This window comes from Paroedura picta, chromosome 4 (assembly GCF_049243985.1).
Source record: "Paroedura picta isolate Pp20150507F chromosome 4, Ppicta_v3.0, whole genome shotgun sequence".
NCBI classification, from domain to species: domain Eukaryota; kingdom Metazoa; phylum Chordata; class Lepidosauria; order Squamata; family Gekkonidae; genus Paroedura; species Paroedura picta.
The window spans coordinates 81,885,668-81,904,814 of record NC_135372.1 but is presented as its reverse complement, the minus strand read 5'-3'; the positions used below and the strand labels follow the sequence as shown (position 1 = coordinate 81,904,814).

The 19,147-nt window shown below is 42.1% G+C and overlaps 1 protein-coding gene across 12 annotated transcripts in view; it reads right to left on the bottom strand.

Moving 5' to 3' along the window:
• The window catches only part of CC2D1B (coiled-coil and C2 domain containing 1B), a 51,239-nt gene that overhangs the window by 8,917 nt on the left and 23,175 nt on the right, over nt 1–19,147 (bottom strand). For 11 of the 12 annotated variants that reach the window (XR_013230312.1, XM_077333749.1, XM_077333751.1 and 8 more), the window contains 9 exons: nt 18,692–18,810; nt 17,790–17,985; nt 14,485–14,657; nt 13,200–13,325; nt 11,733–11,791; nt 7,820–7,936; nt 7,331–7,404; nt 4,767–4,825; nt 2,048–2,099 (listed from right to left, as the gene is read on the bottom strand). Coding sequence is in view for 11 of the 12 variants with exons in the window: in XM_077333749.1 (XP_077189864.1) it covers nt 2,048–2,099; nt 4,767–4,825; nt 7,331–7,404; nt 7,820–7,936; nt 11,733–11,791; nt 13,200–13,325; nt 14,485–14,657; nt 17,790–17,985; nt 18,692–18,810 (975 nt within the window). In the remaining variant the exon portion in view is untranslated. Of the gene's footprint in view, nt 1–2,047; nt 2,100–2,620; nt 2,777–4,766; nt 4,826–7,330; nt 7,405–7,819; nt 7,937–11,732; nt 11,792–13,199; nt 13,326–14,484; nt 14,658–17,789; nt 17,986–18,691; nt 18,811–19,147 lie in introns of those variants that run through there. The other variant, XM_077333757.1, reaches the window with a different exon arrangement.

Genomic DNA, 19,147 nt, shown 5'->3' with positions numbered 1-19,147 from the left:
GAGTCTCAAAATGTCTTACAATTGCCTGCCCTTCCTCTCCCAACAACAGGCACCCTGTGAGTTATGTGGGGATGAGAGAAGTCTGAGAGAATGCTGACTGGCCCAGGGATTAAGAATTTTGCCGAAGTTCATCCACTAGGGCAGGGGTAGTCAAACTACGGCCCTCCAGATATCCATGGACTACAATTCCAGCAAATGCTGGCAGGGGCTCATGGGAATTGTAGTCCATGGATATCTGGAAGGCCGCAATTTGACCACCCCTGTATTAGGCACTAAAACCCGAATCCAAGGAGGATTATGCATCCAACCACCAGCACCTAGAAATTAAAAGTATGTGCAGCTGAGTTTATGCAAAGGCACTTGAAAAACAGGGGGAGTTTAATACTAATGGAACAACAAAAAAGAAAAATACCAAATACCAGTATTATGATATTACAGCACACATGACTACTTTAGAATTTGTCACAGTGTGACAGTTTGGTGCAATGAAAAGTGGGGTATAAAAAACAACACCTTCTTCTGAACCATTGAGAGGCATTCAATGTATACTGGTTTTTAGCCTGCATGTGTCTCCTTAAGGGAGTGATCTATAGCTGATTTGCCTGCTCATTGTGACAGATTCAGTCCTAGACTTTGAGTATGCTCAGCTAGCTGAAGTAAAAGCAAAGTTATCCATGTTGCAGCCTTTCTCAACCTTTTTACTATTGAGAAACTCCTGAAACATACTTCAGTGATGTCAGCAGGCCACACCTCCCTGCCATGTTCCCACAAGCCACGTCTCCAGAAGTGACATCACCCAGACACTCCCACCAGATGTGACATCTCGCTCCATCACTACTGTCCCCCCAATGCCAGAAATGGCTCAGCAGCGTACTCTGCTGGGGCAGGAACAGGGCTGCGGCAGGTCTCTGCCCCCCCCCCCCTGACACTGGGCATCTCTCTGGAGTGGCCTTCCTGTCATTGGTGTTTGCTTCTATGTTTGCCCCCTTCATCAAGCTCCAGGCCTGCAAGCAAGAAACGGGGCTCTTGCATGTGGCTCAACTAGCTGCTGTGGTCGTAGGGCTTAGTTGGGCTGGCTATGACCCAGTGCTCTGCCTCCCTCAACTTGCCTGGGGTTGGCTGGCTTCAGCCCAGAGGGACAAGCAGAAATCAAGCTGTGGGGGTGGGGATTTGGACCCCCTTTCTCGCATACTGCAGGGAGCTTCCCCCATTTTGGGACAACAGCTACAGAGATGCCCGTCCAAAAAGAAACACGTGTGCTGCACCCATGCTTAGCTTTTCTTCCCTGCAACAAATGAAAACAGTAGGGCCAGGCTCATCACAAACTTCCCACCCCTGCATGGCTCTCTCTCTTTAAATGCAGGATCACAATGGGTTGCCTGGGCACACAAGTGAAGGCAAGTGCCTCACCTGTCCATCCCTTCTCCTCCCATGGCCATCCCAGCAGGGGGGCAGCTTCAGCACTTTCCCTTTAACGTCCCCAAGAGTGGCTGGAAGGGGTGGATTGTGCCCAAGAAGGCACAGCACAACTCTCTGTCCTCACCCAAAGGTGGAATTGGCTGCAGTGTAGGAGGGACTGGGGGGAGAGAGCACTCTGTTGCCCCCCCCCACACCCCAAATGGCTCAGCAGCCTACTCCAATGGGCCAGGAACAGGTCTGGGGTAGGCATCTGCCCCTCTAGTGCCTCCCACCTTCCAGCACAGTTAAGTTAAAATAAGAGTACTTACTTTTCCAGACTCCATTCACTACCATATACAATGAGCCTCAGCCAGCAAGGATTGTTATGACTGGGGCCCCTCCCCTTCTCACTCCTTCAGGCCTATCACTGGCCATTTTGGGAGGAGGTCAATATAGCCATATATGGTCATATAATCTTTTTAAAAAAATTAAAAACATATTAAAAATTAATTAACTCCCACTCCATCGGAAAAGCCTTCCAGGGCCATGACGAAGCCCCAGGGTTTCACAAGACCCCTGTGGAGAAAGCCCAGTCTAGATCTGATAGCCCAACTGAGGAGGACAAAGAAAAAGCCAGAAGGCCACACACCTGGACAGTTGGTGTTTTTAATCACAGACGTTTTACTTTTCTGAGCTTGCTCCTGTTTTAAGAAAAGCATAAAAACAGAAAATATTTATGTAAAAAACACACCCCTGTGTCTTTGTTAAGATTCAGCAGGTGATTTAAGTTTTCATTTGCTTTTTGTCTGAGTGAAATATCTGAGACTATCTGCAGCCCATTTAAGATGCAATGAAATGCAAATATTTGAAATGCAAACACTACTATTAAACATACTGGAGAAAAGGGAAATCTACACAGCATGGGAAACCATGCTAACACCAGAAATCTTCTCAGTGGTTTGGCTTTGATGCAGGACAGAAGCTGATGGGATTGCAACATCCTGTGTCTTTTATATGACTATCTTATCCCCAAGAAGGAAAAAGGAACTTGGATAGTGCACTATAAGGGTTCCGAAGAGACTATCTAGCCAACAACATTACAGCTATTTTTGTGACAATCAGGTTATACACAAAACTAAATTAACACATAGCACAGTACAACATATCTTTAGGGAGTGAGCAAGGACAATGTGACCTCATTAAACATACCCTATTTATTAAGCAAGACAGGCAGCCTGTTCTCCAGAGGCAACTATTTTCCCAGCTGCCAGTAGAACAAGTATACTCCAAAGGCCTCTGGTGTTGTTTGCTCACATTAATTTTTTCTAATACCTTCTGTGGTAAGGAATCACCAGAGTTGTTACTGCCAACAGTGACACTAGGAAAAGAAAGAAAAGTTCTTGGTGTTTGCCCTTCCTATGGAGATGAGGTCCCATCCACCATTAGTTGATGGCTTCTTGTAACCAATTCAAATCAACCTGAAGGCCCCTTTTCTCTATTTGCCAAGTCAACTGTGGTGAGTTATGCGATTCTTTCTGATACAATTCTTTTTTTAGGCCACTGTTTATCCCTTCCCCTTTTCTCTGTACCTTACAAGACATTCTTTTCTTGAACTAATTTCTGTTTGTCCATTCTTTTCTTTGCATCAGTCCTTTCAACTCTCCTAGTGGCTACATCTCTATACCACAAGCCTGCTTGCATCCCGTCTTTGCCATTTTTCTTTATTTTCTTGCTCTCTGCAACCCATTCCCTCCTCTTCAGAATCTTAAGTTTCCATTCTGTCTCCCATCTTCTGATCTCTATTCTAAGGTTTTCATTTATCTTTATTTATTCATTATTTACATTTATAGATTGCCCCTATCTAACTGGTCATCTCAAGGTGGTTGACATCCATTTGTATAAAATACAATTAAAACCAACCATTCATTTATTATTATAGCTACAATAAAACTATACACATCTAATTGACAGGACCAGTTGGTAGACATGGGACTGGATATACATTGTTCTTCTAATCTGAAGGATAAGTGAGCAGGAACAGAGAGCAGATCCATCAGTGTTCAATTTATGTGATTGTCTGAACTGGCCGCAATCATAAGCCCGGTGGAAGAGATCCATCTTGCAGGAGTATATATGCACACATCCAGGAGTGCCTTTCCACATATTATTTATGTCCTCTATAGTCTTTCTCATTGGGACTCAAAGGGGAGTACACAGCATGAAGCAACATAATCAACAGTATAGGGCATTCAGTAAACAATTATTTGGGTTGTAGAACTAATCAGGAGTCTAAAAAGCAAGCATGAAGCAAAGCATAAGGGTTACACATGGTACGTTAAATTATGCAAAATTACATAGTAGGAACCAAATTACAGCATAGGATACACAAGTATGGACCACAGTCCCTAATAATTTATCCAAGTAGCTTTGTGAAGCATTTCATACAGTGCAAGTCGATAGCCTGCATTGAAAAGCCCTCTTGAATAATTCAGTTCTGTATAGTTTACAGAAAGCCAGGAGAGGGGGAGCCTTCCCGACCTCCTCAGGCAGGCCATTTCATTGGGGGAGGGAGACAACAGAGAATTCACTGTACAGGCAGCTGCAGATTTTGCCAATTTGCAGGTCGGCACCTGTAGAAGGCCCTGCTCAGATAAGCGAAGCTGCTGTGGCATAGCGAGGCAGGCAGAGACAGTCTTGAAGACATGAGGGTCCAAGGCCATGAAGGGCTTTGTATGTGACAGGCAATACGTACTTTAAATGGAGCCCAGTAACTGATGGGCAGACAGTGGAGTGACTGCAGAAGGGGAGTAATACGCACGTTCCATGTTTGTAGGGTAAATTCACGGTTGCAACTGAGTTCCTAAACTGGCTCTCTGATGCATGCATTAGTATGATATGGGCATTTCCAAAAGGTGATTCTTGCACTCATCCATAACACTGTTAGATGTAAACTTGAAAAATTTTGAGAATCAGCCATATTGTACAGTATAAATATCTGAAGAAGTATCAGAGGGAACATAGCTGGGTAATATGGCTGTCCCAAAAAAAATGGTGTCAGTTCTGTCTTAGGCTTCTAAAGCCAGGGAATGATGAAGTAACATACTCTAGTTGCCTTGATCATTCTCTATGCACTCTGAATAACCCCCATGAGGTTGCAAATAGTGGAGAAGGGGTCTCTATGGGCCTTATCTTGTACAGATATGTCTTAGATAACTTCTCCAATTACTTAATATAGCCAAGTGTACACTCCAAGGCAGGGGTAGTCAAACTGCGGCCCTATACAATTCCCATGAGCCCATGCCAGCCTTTGCTGAGGAGGTGTGATACTGTTCAGACATAAGAGAAAAGCAAAGGCCTCGTATACTTACTGTGTTGGGATAGTGAAATTCAAATTTTACAAATGCATCCAAGTCATTTGGTGCCACACCTGAACAAAGAGAGGAGTTTTATTAAGTAAACAGTTCTTGTGAAATGAAGCACAAGGTTCCTCATTAAATTCAATGCTAATTCTGGATTTAGTTCAAATATTAGTATTCAGCTACAGTAAATGCTTTGAACTGCTGCAAAGAATGGACCAAAGAACCATTTTATTAACTATTTTATTTTATGAGCACAATGCTATAAACCTAATCTTCTGGTAAAGGGAAAATAGTGAACTGCGCTTAGAAGTGTTCTAGTTTGCCACCCAAAAGCTTGATAAAACGACAGCATCAGATTTATTATTTGACAACTGGATCTCTTAAATAAAGATATGGCTGCAAGGAAAGTTAAAACTTTACCATGAACACACATGCCAGATATAACAGATGTGAACCAGATTTAGAGTTGAAAGCTCTGATCCATTCAGTTAAGGCTTCCAATGATCAATTTAGTGTAATTTTAAAACATACATGAAAAAATTCCCAAAGCTAACTAGAGCTGCATTACTGAGGCCAGAAAGGGAACATAAAATAGGAACTAAACAGGGGGAACATCTCAAAGAGTTAAGTGTGCCATAATGCATCTTGACTGGAGCTATGTAATTAATCTCAAGATATTACCTGGCTCCATTATGGCCCACTGAACTGTTTATTCCCACCCTTGAGAGATCGGTGGGAAGGTCTAGAAAGCCACCTCTCTGACTGCTAAGTCCATCCAACCCCTGGGTAGGAAGTTTCACCACTGTACCACCAGAGGCTAGGTTTCAATCAATAGAAAAACAAGCCTCTAGGGAAATTTCCTATGGGAGGTATCTGAGAGGCAGTATTCTGACCTATTCCTTCCCACTAATTTAGCCACTGCATCTCATTGCTCCTCTCCTCTCATTGCTCAAAACTTCTCAGTGCCTGTGTCCAGCCCCTAAGAGACCTCATTCAACATACTTCTTGCCTGTCCTGAGTTAGGAGCCAGCATGACAATTCTGACTTATTTCCCATTCTTAACCCACATATCAGAACTACCAGACATGGTGACCCTAGATTAATCCATACATTGTAATGTCCTCTTGACAGTTACTCCAGGTGGATGAGTATTAGTGAGCAGCAGTTCCCTTGCTATTAATGTGTCGTGTGAAAGCACAGTTTAATTGAGCACAGGAGTCCACTAACTACACCCAATTATGGAAAATCAAGTCAGGATCTGAAATCAAGTACAAAATATGGACATTTTGGAATAATTTTGGCTTGTTCTCTAGGTGCGAATCTCACCATAACATAGGCTACAACACAAGACAGGTTTCTGCAGGGCACGGAATCTTTCTCCATGGTTCCTATATATATTTGTGAAACAGCCTGGGGGGACGAACGATCTGGCTGTCTGAGTTGGAATAGGGACAATAATTGGCCATGCCCCTACGGCTCCCGCTCTCCCTCACCGAGCCCTCACCCCTCGCCTCACAGACGTGCTTGGCTGTTAGAGCTCCACGGCTTTGCAGGGTCCCAGGTAAAAGGCTGCGAGGGGGGGGGGAGAGGCATCCCTTCCCTAGGCCGCCAACTGCCTTGCCAGGAAGTGTTCCGGCCACCGTGGCCTGGCATGCTTGGCGGCTGTGGAGAAGCGTTCCGGACGCTGGGGGGGAGAGATTGCTTTCCCGTGGCTGGCCAAGCACACCTGACGCCTCTTGCCGGGCCACGGAGAAGCAATCTCTTCCCCCTCCCCACCCCAGCTGGAACGCTTCCATGCAGCCCGGCCACCACTTCCCGCGCCACGGGAAAGCGACCAGGCCGGGGAGGGGAAGGTCCCTTTTAAATACAGTTCTTATGAACGTGCTTTGGAGTTAGTGAAGTTATGCCACTTCAATTGGAGTTAGTGAAATCCACAATTTGTTAATGCAAACCAGGATGCGAATGATGGATTGCAAACCAAATCCTGATTCCACAAACTAAGTACCACAAACTAAATACTACACTGCTGTGTTAAGTTCTGAACAGAGTCTATATTTCAAATAAATTCAGGTGAAAGTGAAGCATTCATTTAAATGATTTCATTCTATTTAATTCGAGCATATTCTCTAGCTACAGAGTTGCTCTGGTCTATGTACTTATCAGCTGAATTCTCATGCTACTTGATTACTGACTCATCAACACCCAAGAGCTGAACATGTCCAGCAACAAGAGACATAAAGTAACACAGGCCTATACTTTTGTGCTGGACCCTAATTTTCTAAGGATGAAATTTCAGATTCACTTCTAATAAAAACACAAATTTGCACCAATATTGCAGAGAGATATACTATTGAGGTGGTTTAACACTAAAGCACCAGATATCTCAGCAAATGAATATTATAAAACAAGAAGCTATGCAAAACAATTAAATATTCAACACTTTAAACAACTGCTTTCCGTTTTGGTGTCTTCTGATGTGGAAAGATACACACTTTGAGGCTCAAGCCTCCTCCTTTAATTAGAAATTATACCATTATCAGGGGGGAAATTCGCTTTATGACAATCAAAATTACCTGATGGAGCTGGTAGATTTATTCCTCTGACAATTATAAGATGCATCTCTGTGCTGTTAAGTTCAGAAAATATCCTACAACACAAACAAAACACTTAAAGATTCACTTCAGACATCTGGTCCACTCCTCTTTCCGAGACACTGCAGCACCACACTTGCCATATGTGCAAAAATAAGAATCAAGGAGAAAATATGGCATGACACTATCAAGTGTTAGTGGCCAATGGAGAGACTTGATACGGGGGTATCTGTGGTGACAACCCTGTGTTTCTTGTAGTGCTCTGTTTCACTTTAAAATAAGGCACTTTTAGGAAAAAGTAATCAGAAGAATTCTGCTCTGTAGGAATTTTGGTTCTGATGTTGGGATGTCCTAGGCTGCTGACAGCCAAAGAACTCAGAAGTGATATGCAGATTTCAGCTATTTTTGGGAACAAGCAATGTGCAACTCCTTCTATGCTGGTTTACATATAATTAGCCTGGCTTGCCATACCTGACAATTTTAAAGGTCTTCTCTTCAAAGTGATGGGTTGGGGGATCCAATCCCTGGGCTTGAGCAAGCTGTAAGATGTCCAGATCTTTTTTACAACTCTGAGCCAGCTTTTCAAATCTGTAATATAGTGCAGGAAACATGATATGTTGGGAAAGGGGAAAATCAGCAGTACTGCTAGAACCTCTTTCGGTTCCAAGTATGAGTGGGTGAGCAAGATGTGCTCACGAGAAGCAAACCAGAGACGGTGAGTTCTATTCAAATCAAATAATGCCTGGGTTCTGATGCAAGACTAGAGTTGGCTCATGCTAGAGAGTAGCAGTGATGAAAGAGTACCAAGCGGAGGTGCTTAGGGACAGACTGTTTTACTGATGGCACTGTGAATCACAGCAATGGGTAATGCATTTCAATATTCTGGAAAAAGCAGACTCCAACATAATGGAAAAATTAAGTCTTAAAGCAGTGCAAAGAATAAGATTGTGCAGTTTTGCTGAGCTACCTGCACCATTCCCAAGCGTGGATTACAGGTAGGAGGGAAGACCTGGAAACAGCTGCACCATTGAATGACAGACAGGCAGAAGTGGAGCTGAGAAGTGGGGAGGGGGGAGCTGCTGTTGATACTGCATTTTTGATGAAAGTAGTGGCTCTTGGAAGGGGGATAAGTGGATGGACCAATAAGGAGGAGGGACAAAATGATGGGATACCCGCCAATAATTTTGCTGAGTCACATGAACAATGTATGCTGCACTCCTGAGTAAATACCACCAAATCAAGAGAGCGAAATTGAACAGATTAATAAAATCATGCATGGTGTTGAGTGGATAGCCAGACTTTTTTCTCCCTTTTCCAAAGCACTTTAACTCAAGGCCATCCAATGAAGTTGATAGACCACAGATTCAGGATAGACAAAAGGAAATATCTCTTTACACCAATGATTAAAATGTGGAATTTGGTGCCACACACATAAATGTTTTCAAAAGGAGATCCAATACATTCTTGGAGAATTAGTCTATCAGTGTTTATTACTGTCATTTTCTGCCCCATTTCCTGAAACTTGGGTGGATTACATCATAATAACATAACAATCTTATACAGAAAATGTGATTCATACTTCTGACAACATACTGAAAGTCCCAAAGACCCCTACTGGTGGAATCTTTCCTCCCCAGGGCCAATTGCTGCTTTTGCTCAGGATTCTGCACTTTCTCCCTTCCCTCCAGGCCTGCTGTGAAGGAAGCCTCTACAGCTCCTGACTGAGGGGAGGGAGGTGTCTCCAAAAGCAATGCAGTGGACTCTGTGGACATGGGCGTGCATCCCTTTTTTTTTGGGGGGGGAAGCTCTCCCCTTCTGTCCAATGGTGGGCTGACAGGAAGGCCATAGAAAAGTTCCTTCTCACTTAAAATATTGCTGTGGCCAGACTTGCTGCTTGAGGGCAGATGCAACCAAGCTATAAATGTCTCTTCTCTGCAACTCTCTGAACATTTGAGGCCTACTGCACAAGGATGTTGTGGAGATGAAACTGGATGCTGTTGCAGAGGGTTTTTTTGCCTCCTGGGAAGCTGTTCTTTATAATCTGGAGGTGATCTGTAATTCCAGGAGCTCTCCAGACCCCACCTGGAGGTTGGCTAATCCCATGGGTTGGAAATATTCCTGGAAATATTCCTTTGGAAGAGATTCTTAAAATGGTACAATGCCTCAGAGTCCACCCTCCAAAGTAGCCATTTTTGCCCACAGAGCTGATCATTATAATCTAGAGATGAGCAGTGATACCAGAGAAGAGGGTAGAGGCTTGCAGGATAAGGTTGGGGTGGAGTGGTATGGGTGTGTCTTGCCTGGGCTATGAGCTTGGGCCAGTCCTTACCAGTAACCATTTGTATTTTGGGGTGCAGACAGACCAGCATGGTTCCTGTGAGTCTGGAAAGTGCAGGAAGATCTAAATAAATAATATTTACAGCCTGAAACTGTAAATGGTGAACAAGTAAATGGCTGGAGAGATATAGGAACTGAAGTGATTTTTCTCAAGTTTGGTCTGGTAAATAAAAATCAGTATTTGCCAGGAAGGTCCTAAGAAATCAAGGGCATAAGTGGCCCAAAATTTCAAGTGGAGCTAGCTGTACAGGAAAGTGGACAGCGAGACTTTGGGGGGAACTTGCAGACAACAACAGGGACTTCAGTTGCCAGCAGTAGGCCTCAGGCTTCAGAAGGGCAGACTTCACGAGCCAAGCAACAGACTGTGCTAGCCAAGGGGTTTCTGTGGCCACATGCATTCCTTTTGAAGGGGTACATATGTGGGGGTAGAGCTTTTCCTTCAACCCTTCAAGCAATTCCAGGAGATTTCCAGGCCCCACCTAAAGGTTGGCTGTCTCTGGTCTGGAAATATTCCTTGAAGTTTGAAAGTGGGGCCTCAAAAGGGTATAATGCCTCCACAGCCATCTAATCAGCCACCTAGCACCCCCAGACCTATTTCAGGTCAGGAAAACATTGCAGAGAGGAGGTAAGGTTGCCAGATTGCTGTAGGTTCATGTTCTGGAATGCGGCACTTCCTAGGTGTGCATAAATCTGACAAGAGTCAAGACTGCTCTGCACAGAGAGACCTCTTACGGTTGCCAAGTTAGGCACTAAACCCACACCAAACCATGAGCTAGCGCCCATTGTATTAAAGAACATAACGGGCTTTACTACTAGTCACATTACATATAAAATAAATATAAAAATCCTAACCATATTTAAAATTTAAAAACATGTCTATTAGTCATGGTGACAAAGGAAACCTCCCGATATAGAGGCAGTAAACCTCTGAATACCAGTGTCAGAAAGCAACATCAGGGGAAAGTCTCTGCCTCTTGCTGCTCTGTCACATTAATGGACCTCCAGGGCAACTGGTTGGCTACCAAGTGAAACAGGATGCTGCAATAGATGAACCACTGGTCTGATCCAGCAGGGCTGTTATGATGTTCTTACACTCAACAGAAAAGGAGAAGAAACATTTCATGGATCAATTATTAATCCAATAGGATAAAATATTACATCCAAAAATAAAGATCCTTTTGCCCATATTGATCTATTAACCATCAACTTCATTGGATGTTTCTAATATTATGGGACAGAAAGAAAAAGTTTTCTTACCCACTTTTTCCACTTCATGTATAATTTTAAGAACGACTACTACCATGCCCTACCCCCCCCCCCCCCGGTAATACTTTTCTACACTGAAAACCCACATACTCTTTGGCCTTTCCTCTTCTGCACTTTGAGATGAAGGAACCAGGAAGGTGGAGAGGAAAGGCAGCATGGTATAACACAGTCTTGTCAGATCATGGAAGTTAAGCAGGGTTGGTACTTAGAAGGGAGACCACTTAAGAAGACACTGCAGATGAAAGGCAATGGCAAACCACTTCTGCTTCTCACTTGCTTTAAAAGCTCCTTGCTGGGGTCGCCTTACATTAGATGCGACCTGATGGCACTTTACATATGCACAAGCTGAAATGTACACAGTATTCTAGATGAGGAAGCAGATAACTGCCGAGCTTATGGAAAACAAGTCCAGCAATACCTAAGGTCCTCCCTTCTTTGAAAGAAAGGGGATGCTGATTTGGCACTCTATATCTCCTGGCTTCACTTCCATCAAGAGATGCCCACATATATCCTGATCCTATGACTGACAGAACCAATTCCCATGATTGAGACTATAGCCTGAATTAAGTTATATTACCTGATATAATTCAAAGCAGCCTGTAACAGCCTGTCCTGGATACTCATCTGTGCCTCCCAAATGATACAACTCTCAATGAAACCTGGAGCATGAAAGCCAAATCAATTCACAGAGCATCCCCATAATAAAATCTGTCCTAGTCTGCTTAATGCTACATGGAAGATACAAGTGGGGACACCAAGGTATGGCAAAACTTAAACCTACCGTGAAGTTTCTGTTACATTTCCCAGATGCATGAACTGCTTGGAATACTGAAGACATTTCTATTAGAAGAGAAAAATAATTTAACTATGCTCCATTTTCAGAAACAGATTTCAGTGACAGGCATTTTACATTACGTGGGCTCTTTTACAGCTTCCCTAGTGCAAAAACTGTAATCAAAGCATTATTTTATCTATACAGCTGGAAAAGATTTAGAAACATGGGATGTTAGGACATAAAAAAGCAGATCAAGAATTCTGAACAGTGAAAATGTTCTGTAGAAAAAAGTAAGCAATAAATGTGGCAGATCTAGAACGGCAGCTATTTCTTCCATGCTGCTCAAGTACCTTGCACTCTTTGTGAAACACTGTAGATATGGGAAGTACATTAAGACTAAGGTAAGGTTACTTGAAGCTTACTGGACTTGAGCCCCATTCTTAAGGTCACATCCAATCATCAACAGCCTTCTTTGCTTCCCTTACCCACTGCAGTCTATTGAGCTCCCAAGTTCTTGTTTCAGGCAGACGCTTACTAACAGAATCAAGGGAAATTAGGGGTCTGCATTAGAGTGTGTATGTGGGGAAATCAATTAAAAATCACTGTCTATTCTTCAAAAGATTTAAGTGTCAATAAATCTTTGTAACTGTCTGGCTGAATTCACACTCTTTTCTGCATTCCTCCACCAGATATTGTTCCAAAGATGAATAAGCAAAGATTCTTGCATGCACACATTTTGCTGCTGTGTTTTAAGATTTTCAGGTAGGGTGCTAACTCCAACACTGGCATAAAACAGCCTCCTATAACCGCACACAAAACATAGTTGACGGCAGTACTTCCTCAGCATCCTCACTTTTAGGATGATGAGGCACTGACCCCCAAATCCAGCGTGGATCAGTTATGAGTGACCCCGCCTAAACATTTTCCAAGGTAAAAAATGCCAACCAACAAATTAAGTTGGGGAATGGGGACAGGACAGTGTTAAAAATCATCAATATTTTGAAATGGGCTGAAATCTTGCAACAGAATTCGAATCACAGATTACCAGTTTAAAAGGCAAGCAGCTTATTCCACTACACAATTGTTTAAATGGAACCACAGAGTACATGGAGCCTTAGACAGATACATAGGCAATTCCAGACAGACACCTGTCCTCAAGGAACTTACCATCTAAATGAAAGCAACAGAGGGAAAGATGTGAAAGAAAGGGAGAGATCAAAGTGGGAAATGCTGCTATATGTATTTCAAAACTTGCTTACAAGCAGGAATGAAAATTAAGGGGCATGAAAAACGACATGTGGAAAAGTTCCAAGTATAGAGTTAACAATATAAAATGGGCAGAATCACTTACATGAACAGGAGAATCAGCTGAGGGTGGCAGAATGGAGAAGTGGAGGTCAAAAGCAGGGACATATAATGAGAAATAAGAGCCAAGTGGTGATGCTATGGAAGCTGGCAGGAAGAATAATGTACCTCATGCTGGTCTTTCAGCAGCTTGATGAGCTGAATGTACACTTCTTCAGCTTTCTGAGAGAGTCTGATGTCCTCATGATGTATGAAAATAAAGTCACCCTCATCATCTGTGGGAGGGGAAGGCAGCTGTAGATGAACAGACAAAGAAGCCAGAAATTAATATAAAATATAAAATATAAAATATAAAATATAAAATATAAAATATAAAATATAAAATATAAAATATAAAATATAAAATATAAAATATAAAATATAAAATATAAAATATAAAATATAAAATATAAAATATAAAATATAAAATATAAAATATAAAATATAAAATATAAAATATAAAATATAAAATATAAAATATATATAATATATAATATATAACATATAACATATAACATATAACATATAACATATAACATAATATATAATAAATAGGTGAAGATTTCCAGTCCTCAGATATACTATAAAGAAAAAAGCAAGACAAAATCACAAGTCAGAGAAGAGGCGGCCTACAAGCTTGAGCAGGTGGCTCGTTAACTTGGACCCTGAGGTGCTCTTCTTAAGACCCTTCCAACGGAAAGGCTTTTCCATCTGCAGAGAAGGGGAGGGAGGTTTTGGGCCCATTCTCCCTTCTGCTACAGACTCACAATTTCCCCTGATCCTTCAGGTTCACAGACCCACAGAAACATAACTTTGGAGGGCACAGGAGAGAGTGGTGAGAGGAGGAAGGTTTGCTCTCAAGCTTAACCTACCTCATAGGACTGTTATAATAAGGATATATAACTGGAGAAGGATAAAACCATGTACATGTGCAACTCTTGGGAGGAAGGGTGGAATAAATGTAAGGGACAGATAAGCCAACCTTACTGTGAATTCATACCAACACCTTCACAGCATTTTATTTGGTTTTTCAGGAATATTGCTATTCCTCAAGCAAAGTGTAGAAATGTAACAAATCTTCACATATGCTACATACATCAATCCTGCTTTCCACACATGCTCTTTTAAAAAGATTTATACATGCTAAAATAACCCTGAATTTGAGCAAGTGTTCAGTTTGCCCTTTGCCCTCTCCCAAGGTGTATGCCCTTAAACAAGACAGAATGAGAGGTGGGATGGGAAGCCAAAGTGTTTCACGGGTGTTTAATACACAAGAGAAGCAACTTCTCTAAAGTGAAGACGTGCAACCGAGCTTTAAAATTAGCAACAGTGGGTATCTGATGATGCAAGGTGAGGTGGATGCCTTCTCCAAAATTCACCAGCCTTGATACCCCTTTAGAGTTTCTCTGCTAACCTTGGAAATGTCGACCAACTTGCCATTTTTTGCCAGCTCAATCTTTGGGTCAAAGCTCTTTGCTATTTTCAGATACGCCTTGGCTTGTTCAAGTTCATTCCTCTTCTTTGCTTGAATTGCAGCTTTTAAGTATTGCTTCTTTCTACTCTCTAGAAATTCAATGTGCTCCCTAGCTGCAAAGGAACAATTAAAAAAAAACAGTCTTTGCAGACCCACGATGATATAACCACAATGTTTTTATGCTTTTAAAAATTTAATCCGAAGGAAGAAAGGTGAAATCCCATGAGATCTGACACTGAATATCCAATAGATGATTTTACTTTACACTGTTGTAGGATCAGGAACAGATTAGGAAGATGTTCACAAAAATCTGAATGGCATGAGTTCTGGCATCCTTAAGCATGAGGCAAGTTCATATAAAACTAGTAATACCTGAACTTTCATTGCTGTAGTCTGAATAATGGCTATCAAGGAGCTATCAAGGTTCCACAGGGGCTGTAAAATGGAGCTTTTCCACAAGACATTTGGTTGAGGCCAGGGGTGGTGGTGGTGCCCAGAGTTATGAACTGGGGTCCCGCCCAAGGCCCAACGCCAAGTGCTGTACATCTACTGTGGAAGATTTGAGGCCTGAATGAGATTGATTATGTAGCTGCAGCAGAAGGTTACGATAGCTGACTGGAATAGATGGCAATTGTTGATTTTTACCACCGTCTGCTGAACTATGGTTATGACATATGTCAGTTGTATGTAAAATGTGGGTTTGAATATTTAATGGAGTTTTTATGAGGTACATTGTTATTGTTTGTAAGCCACCTTGAGATGACCTATTCATGGGAGGCGGGCTATAAATTAAATTATAACTAACCAACTAACCAACATGTCCTCAATATACCTCTAATCTTAAATGAGTACAACACAGATAAACCAGATGGCTCAATACTATCAAGTTTCATTTTAAAATTAAGAGGAAATGTATTGCATTCAGAGAAAACCTGAAATATGCTTGTTATTTTGCTGAAATCTCAATTACTAGAGTAGATCTGGGTTGGGGCATATTCAACACGAAATGTCTTCTATGATATACCAAGCATCTACTCTATTCATATCATCCTTGTTCCCCATGCTGCAGACCTTAACAGCCCAGTTCCATTACATTTCACTCTCATCTTCCTACAGTAGGGGAGCAATGATCCTTGTTTCTTCCAACCAAAATTAAAACTTGCAGATTAAAGACAAGCATGCAGTTTAATCTGATTTCTGGGCAACATTCTAAGGCCTTCAAATACATGTCTGAAAGGGTCTCCCTGAAAAAATTGTGGGAATCAAGAACATTACTGGGATCAAGATGGACCTGGATAAACTTATAATGGATGACATGGAATCTTCATGTTATGATGTTCTCCTGTCCAGAAAACTATAATATTTATAGCTTATGTGCAGATCTGCCACCTTTGTTATTATATTCTGTCTTGTCCTTATGTCTATCTTTCTCGTTTTTAAAATCCGTATTTAGTTACTGGATTCCCCCCCGTTTCCCCCTTTTTGAAAAAAAGAAAAGAAAAATGGTCCTATGCTGTCCCTCTCTTTATCTATAACCTTATATTTTGTTTCCCTCTTCCTCTAGATTTTAGTTCAGAGTACGTTGAAATTTTCAAATAGTTTCCACTGAGATTGTCAGTAAATGAGTTATTAAAATTATATTCAGAATAAAACAGACATGATTTGGGGGCTGGGAAAGATTCTTCCCCAAGTTAGAGTAAACCCTCTCCCTGCAACATGCAAACTAATCTTGTCTGAAGAGACTTTCTGTTAATCACTGGTTCGCATTATATCTGACATCTACATTTGTGCTTTGTGAAGAGGATTGTGTCAGACCAATACCTGCATGAAGGTGGCAGGAGAATTAATGAGATGACCCATTTATTTCACTCCAGAATTCATCCCCCCCCCCAAAAAGGTACCAGAGTCCCTTTATGCAGCACCGAAAAACACTAACAAGGTGAGAGTTAATTGTTCATACTGAACATACTAATAGAGGAAGAGAGAATATACAAGCTGTTTTTTTGAATTCTGATTTTTATTCCCAATTTGTACATGTGCACCCTATGGTGATGGTGTGCAACTTCACAAACACAAAAAAAACCCCAACTGGGGGAAGCTTTTTTCATCACAGATGCTCAGGAGGGACTGTCAACAATACAGGGAAATGTACAATGATGGCTCCTACTGATTCCCATCATCATAACATTACTGTCAGGACTCTGTTGTGTGCAGTATTCCCAAATCAACTACATAAGACTTGTTTCCCAGGCCCTGACTCAGTCAGAGCAACTGAACTTCATGTGGAAGCTCAACAGAGTGGGGCAGAGAAAGACATGGAGGAATGGGAGGTGGGGTAGACACACACTCTTCAGAGACACAAGCGCTTGCAGTAAACCCTACGCAGCTGCCAGATGTACACTTCACTTTCAAGTGCAGTCCTCAGTTGTACGCACTGAGGTTTGCTTTCTTCATTCATACATTTAAAAATCAACCACATGTGCAACATGCCTCTGTAGAACACTGACAAATAAGTCACTGACTTATTGATTAGTTTGCACTAGCACAGAGGCCAATTCAACTGCAATCACCATCAGAGCAAGACGAAAGAATTCAACTTAGAAGCACACATTTGAATAGCTTCTAAAAGGTCCTTCTGTTTCAACTTCAATCCTCAGTCCCCTCTGCTCAATTTCCTTTCCAACATCCCTTAAATATCTAAACACTAGCAGACATATTCTCCCACTTGAAGCCAGCTTGGTATAGCAGTTAAGAGCAGCAGCTTCTAATCTGGCAAGCCAGGTTTGATTCCCTGCTCCTTCACGTGCAGCCTGCTGGGTGACCTTGGGCTTGTCACAGTCCTGTTAGAACAGTTCCGTCAGAGCTCTCAATCCCACCTACCTCACAGGGTGTCTGTTTTGGGGAGAGGAAGGGAAAGCGATTGTGTAAGCTGCTTTGAGATTCCTTCAGGTAGTGAAAAATGAAGTATAAAAATCAATTCTTCTTCTTTCCTTTTTCGACAGCCTGAGGTGTTGGGTGGGAAGTTTGCGAGGGGTGGGAGGTGGGTTTTTTAGCTTGCCACAGGATTATCATGGGTTTTAAAAACTGTTTTATTTTTATGTTGGGTTTCATTGTTGCAACCCACTGTGAGACAATTTCCGATAGCAGCGGGCAATAAATCCAAATAATAAATTAATAAAACAAATAGTTATTTAACTTACTCAAGGCATCCTAATACAAATAGACTAGCAGTTGCAAGTCCTTACCGACAGGAGGGAGATGCTCAATGGGTGCAGACTTCTCTGGTGCTGTTATAGGGGAAGGTTGAGAAATGTCTTTCTCCTGAGAAGTCTCCTCCTGGATTATAGCAGATGGCACCATTAGTGGCTGAACAACCAGTACTGGTTTCTTAGGCACCTGAGTGGGCTTCTTGGCAGCTGGTGCCTGCGTGGAAAGCTCACCCTAGTGGGATCAAAAAGGAACGGAATGTCAAGTGCTTGAAATTCACATGTGAAGCCTAGAACGATTAGAGTATATGACTCGGACTACATTCCACCAAAAGAAACCTTATGCTTATGTTCTATGCACAGAAATAATATAGGTTTGTAAAGACATGGCGAAACAATGAGGTAGGATCTGGAGACCAAGTACTGAAAAACCTCTTAACAATTAAACTGACTACTGCTACTCAGTAGCCTTTAAGTAAACATGGTGGTGCATTCCATAGCATAAGATGAGGGGTTTTTTTTTTGTATTCCACATTTTACTACTTGAAGGAGTCTTAAAGTAACTTATATTCTCCTAACCTTCCTTTGTCCACAACAAACACTCTGTGAGGTAGGTGAGGCTGAGAGAGCTCCGAGATCTGTAACTGGCCCAAGGTCACTCAGTTGGCTGCATGTAGGGGACTCAGGAATCAAAAGCAATTGTGCAGATTAGAGGCCACAGCTTTTAACCACTGCACCAAGCTGGCTCTACATGACTTCACAGGTATTTGTACCACAATATGTGAGTTACAGTGAGTTAAAGTGAAGTGGACTAGCTATCGGTTTTAAAGAGCCCACGAGCAACAGCCAGTCGCTTCGGCATCAAGAGTTATGTGGAAAAACAAACCTGTATCTGTAAATCTTAAAAGCAAGGTTTAAGGAATCAACTTAGATCAACAGACCTCATCATCATCCTTGTCCTCTTCCTCCTCCTCTGTTTTAACCAGTCTATTTGCACTTTCCAGCACTGCAGCCACTGTACTATCATTTTCAGAAACCACTCCAGGAATTGGAGGGAATCCTACAAGAGAAAAGAAAAAACAGGCTTTGTAAGAGCTAAATTTCTTTTTAAATCTTCTATTTATCACAGCATAAGAACCACTGGCTGAATCAAATCCAAAGACCCATGTAAGTCCAGCATCTTTTCTTTCTCCCGCTGCCCTGTCATGATCAGCCAGATGCCGGTAGGTCACCTACAGGCAGGCTACAAAGGGAATGTTAGATGGTACTGCTTTACTCTGCTCTGGTTGACCTCACTTAGAATACTGTGAGCCATTTTGGGTACCATAACTGAAGTAGGATGCTGACAAACTGGAGCACATCCAGTGGAGGGCAAAGAAAATGGTGAGGGGTTTGGA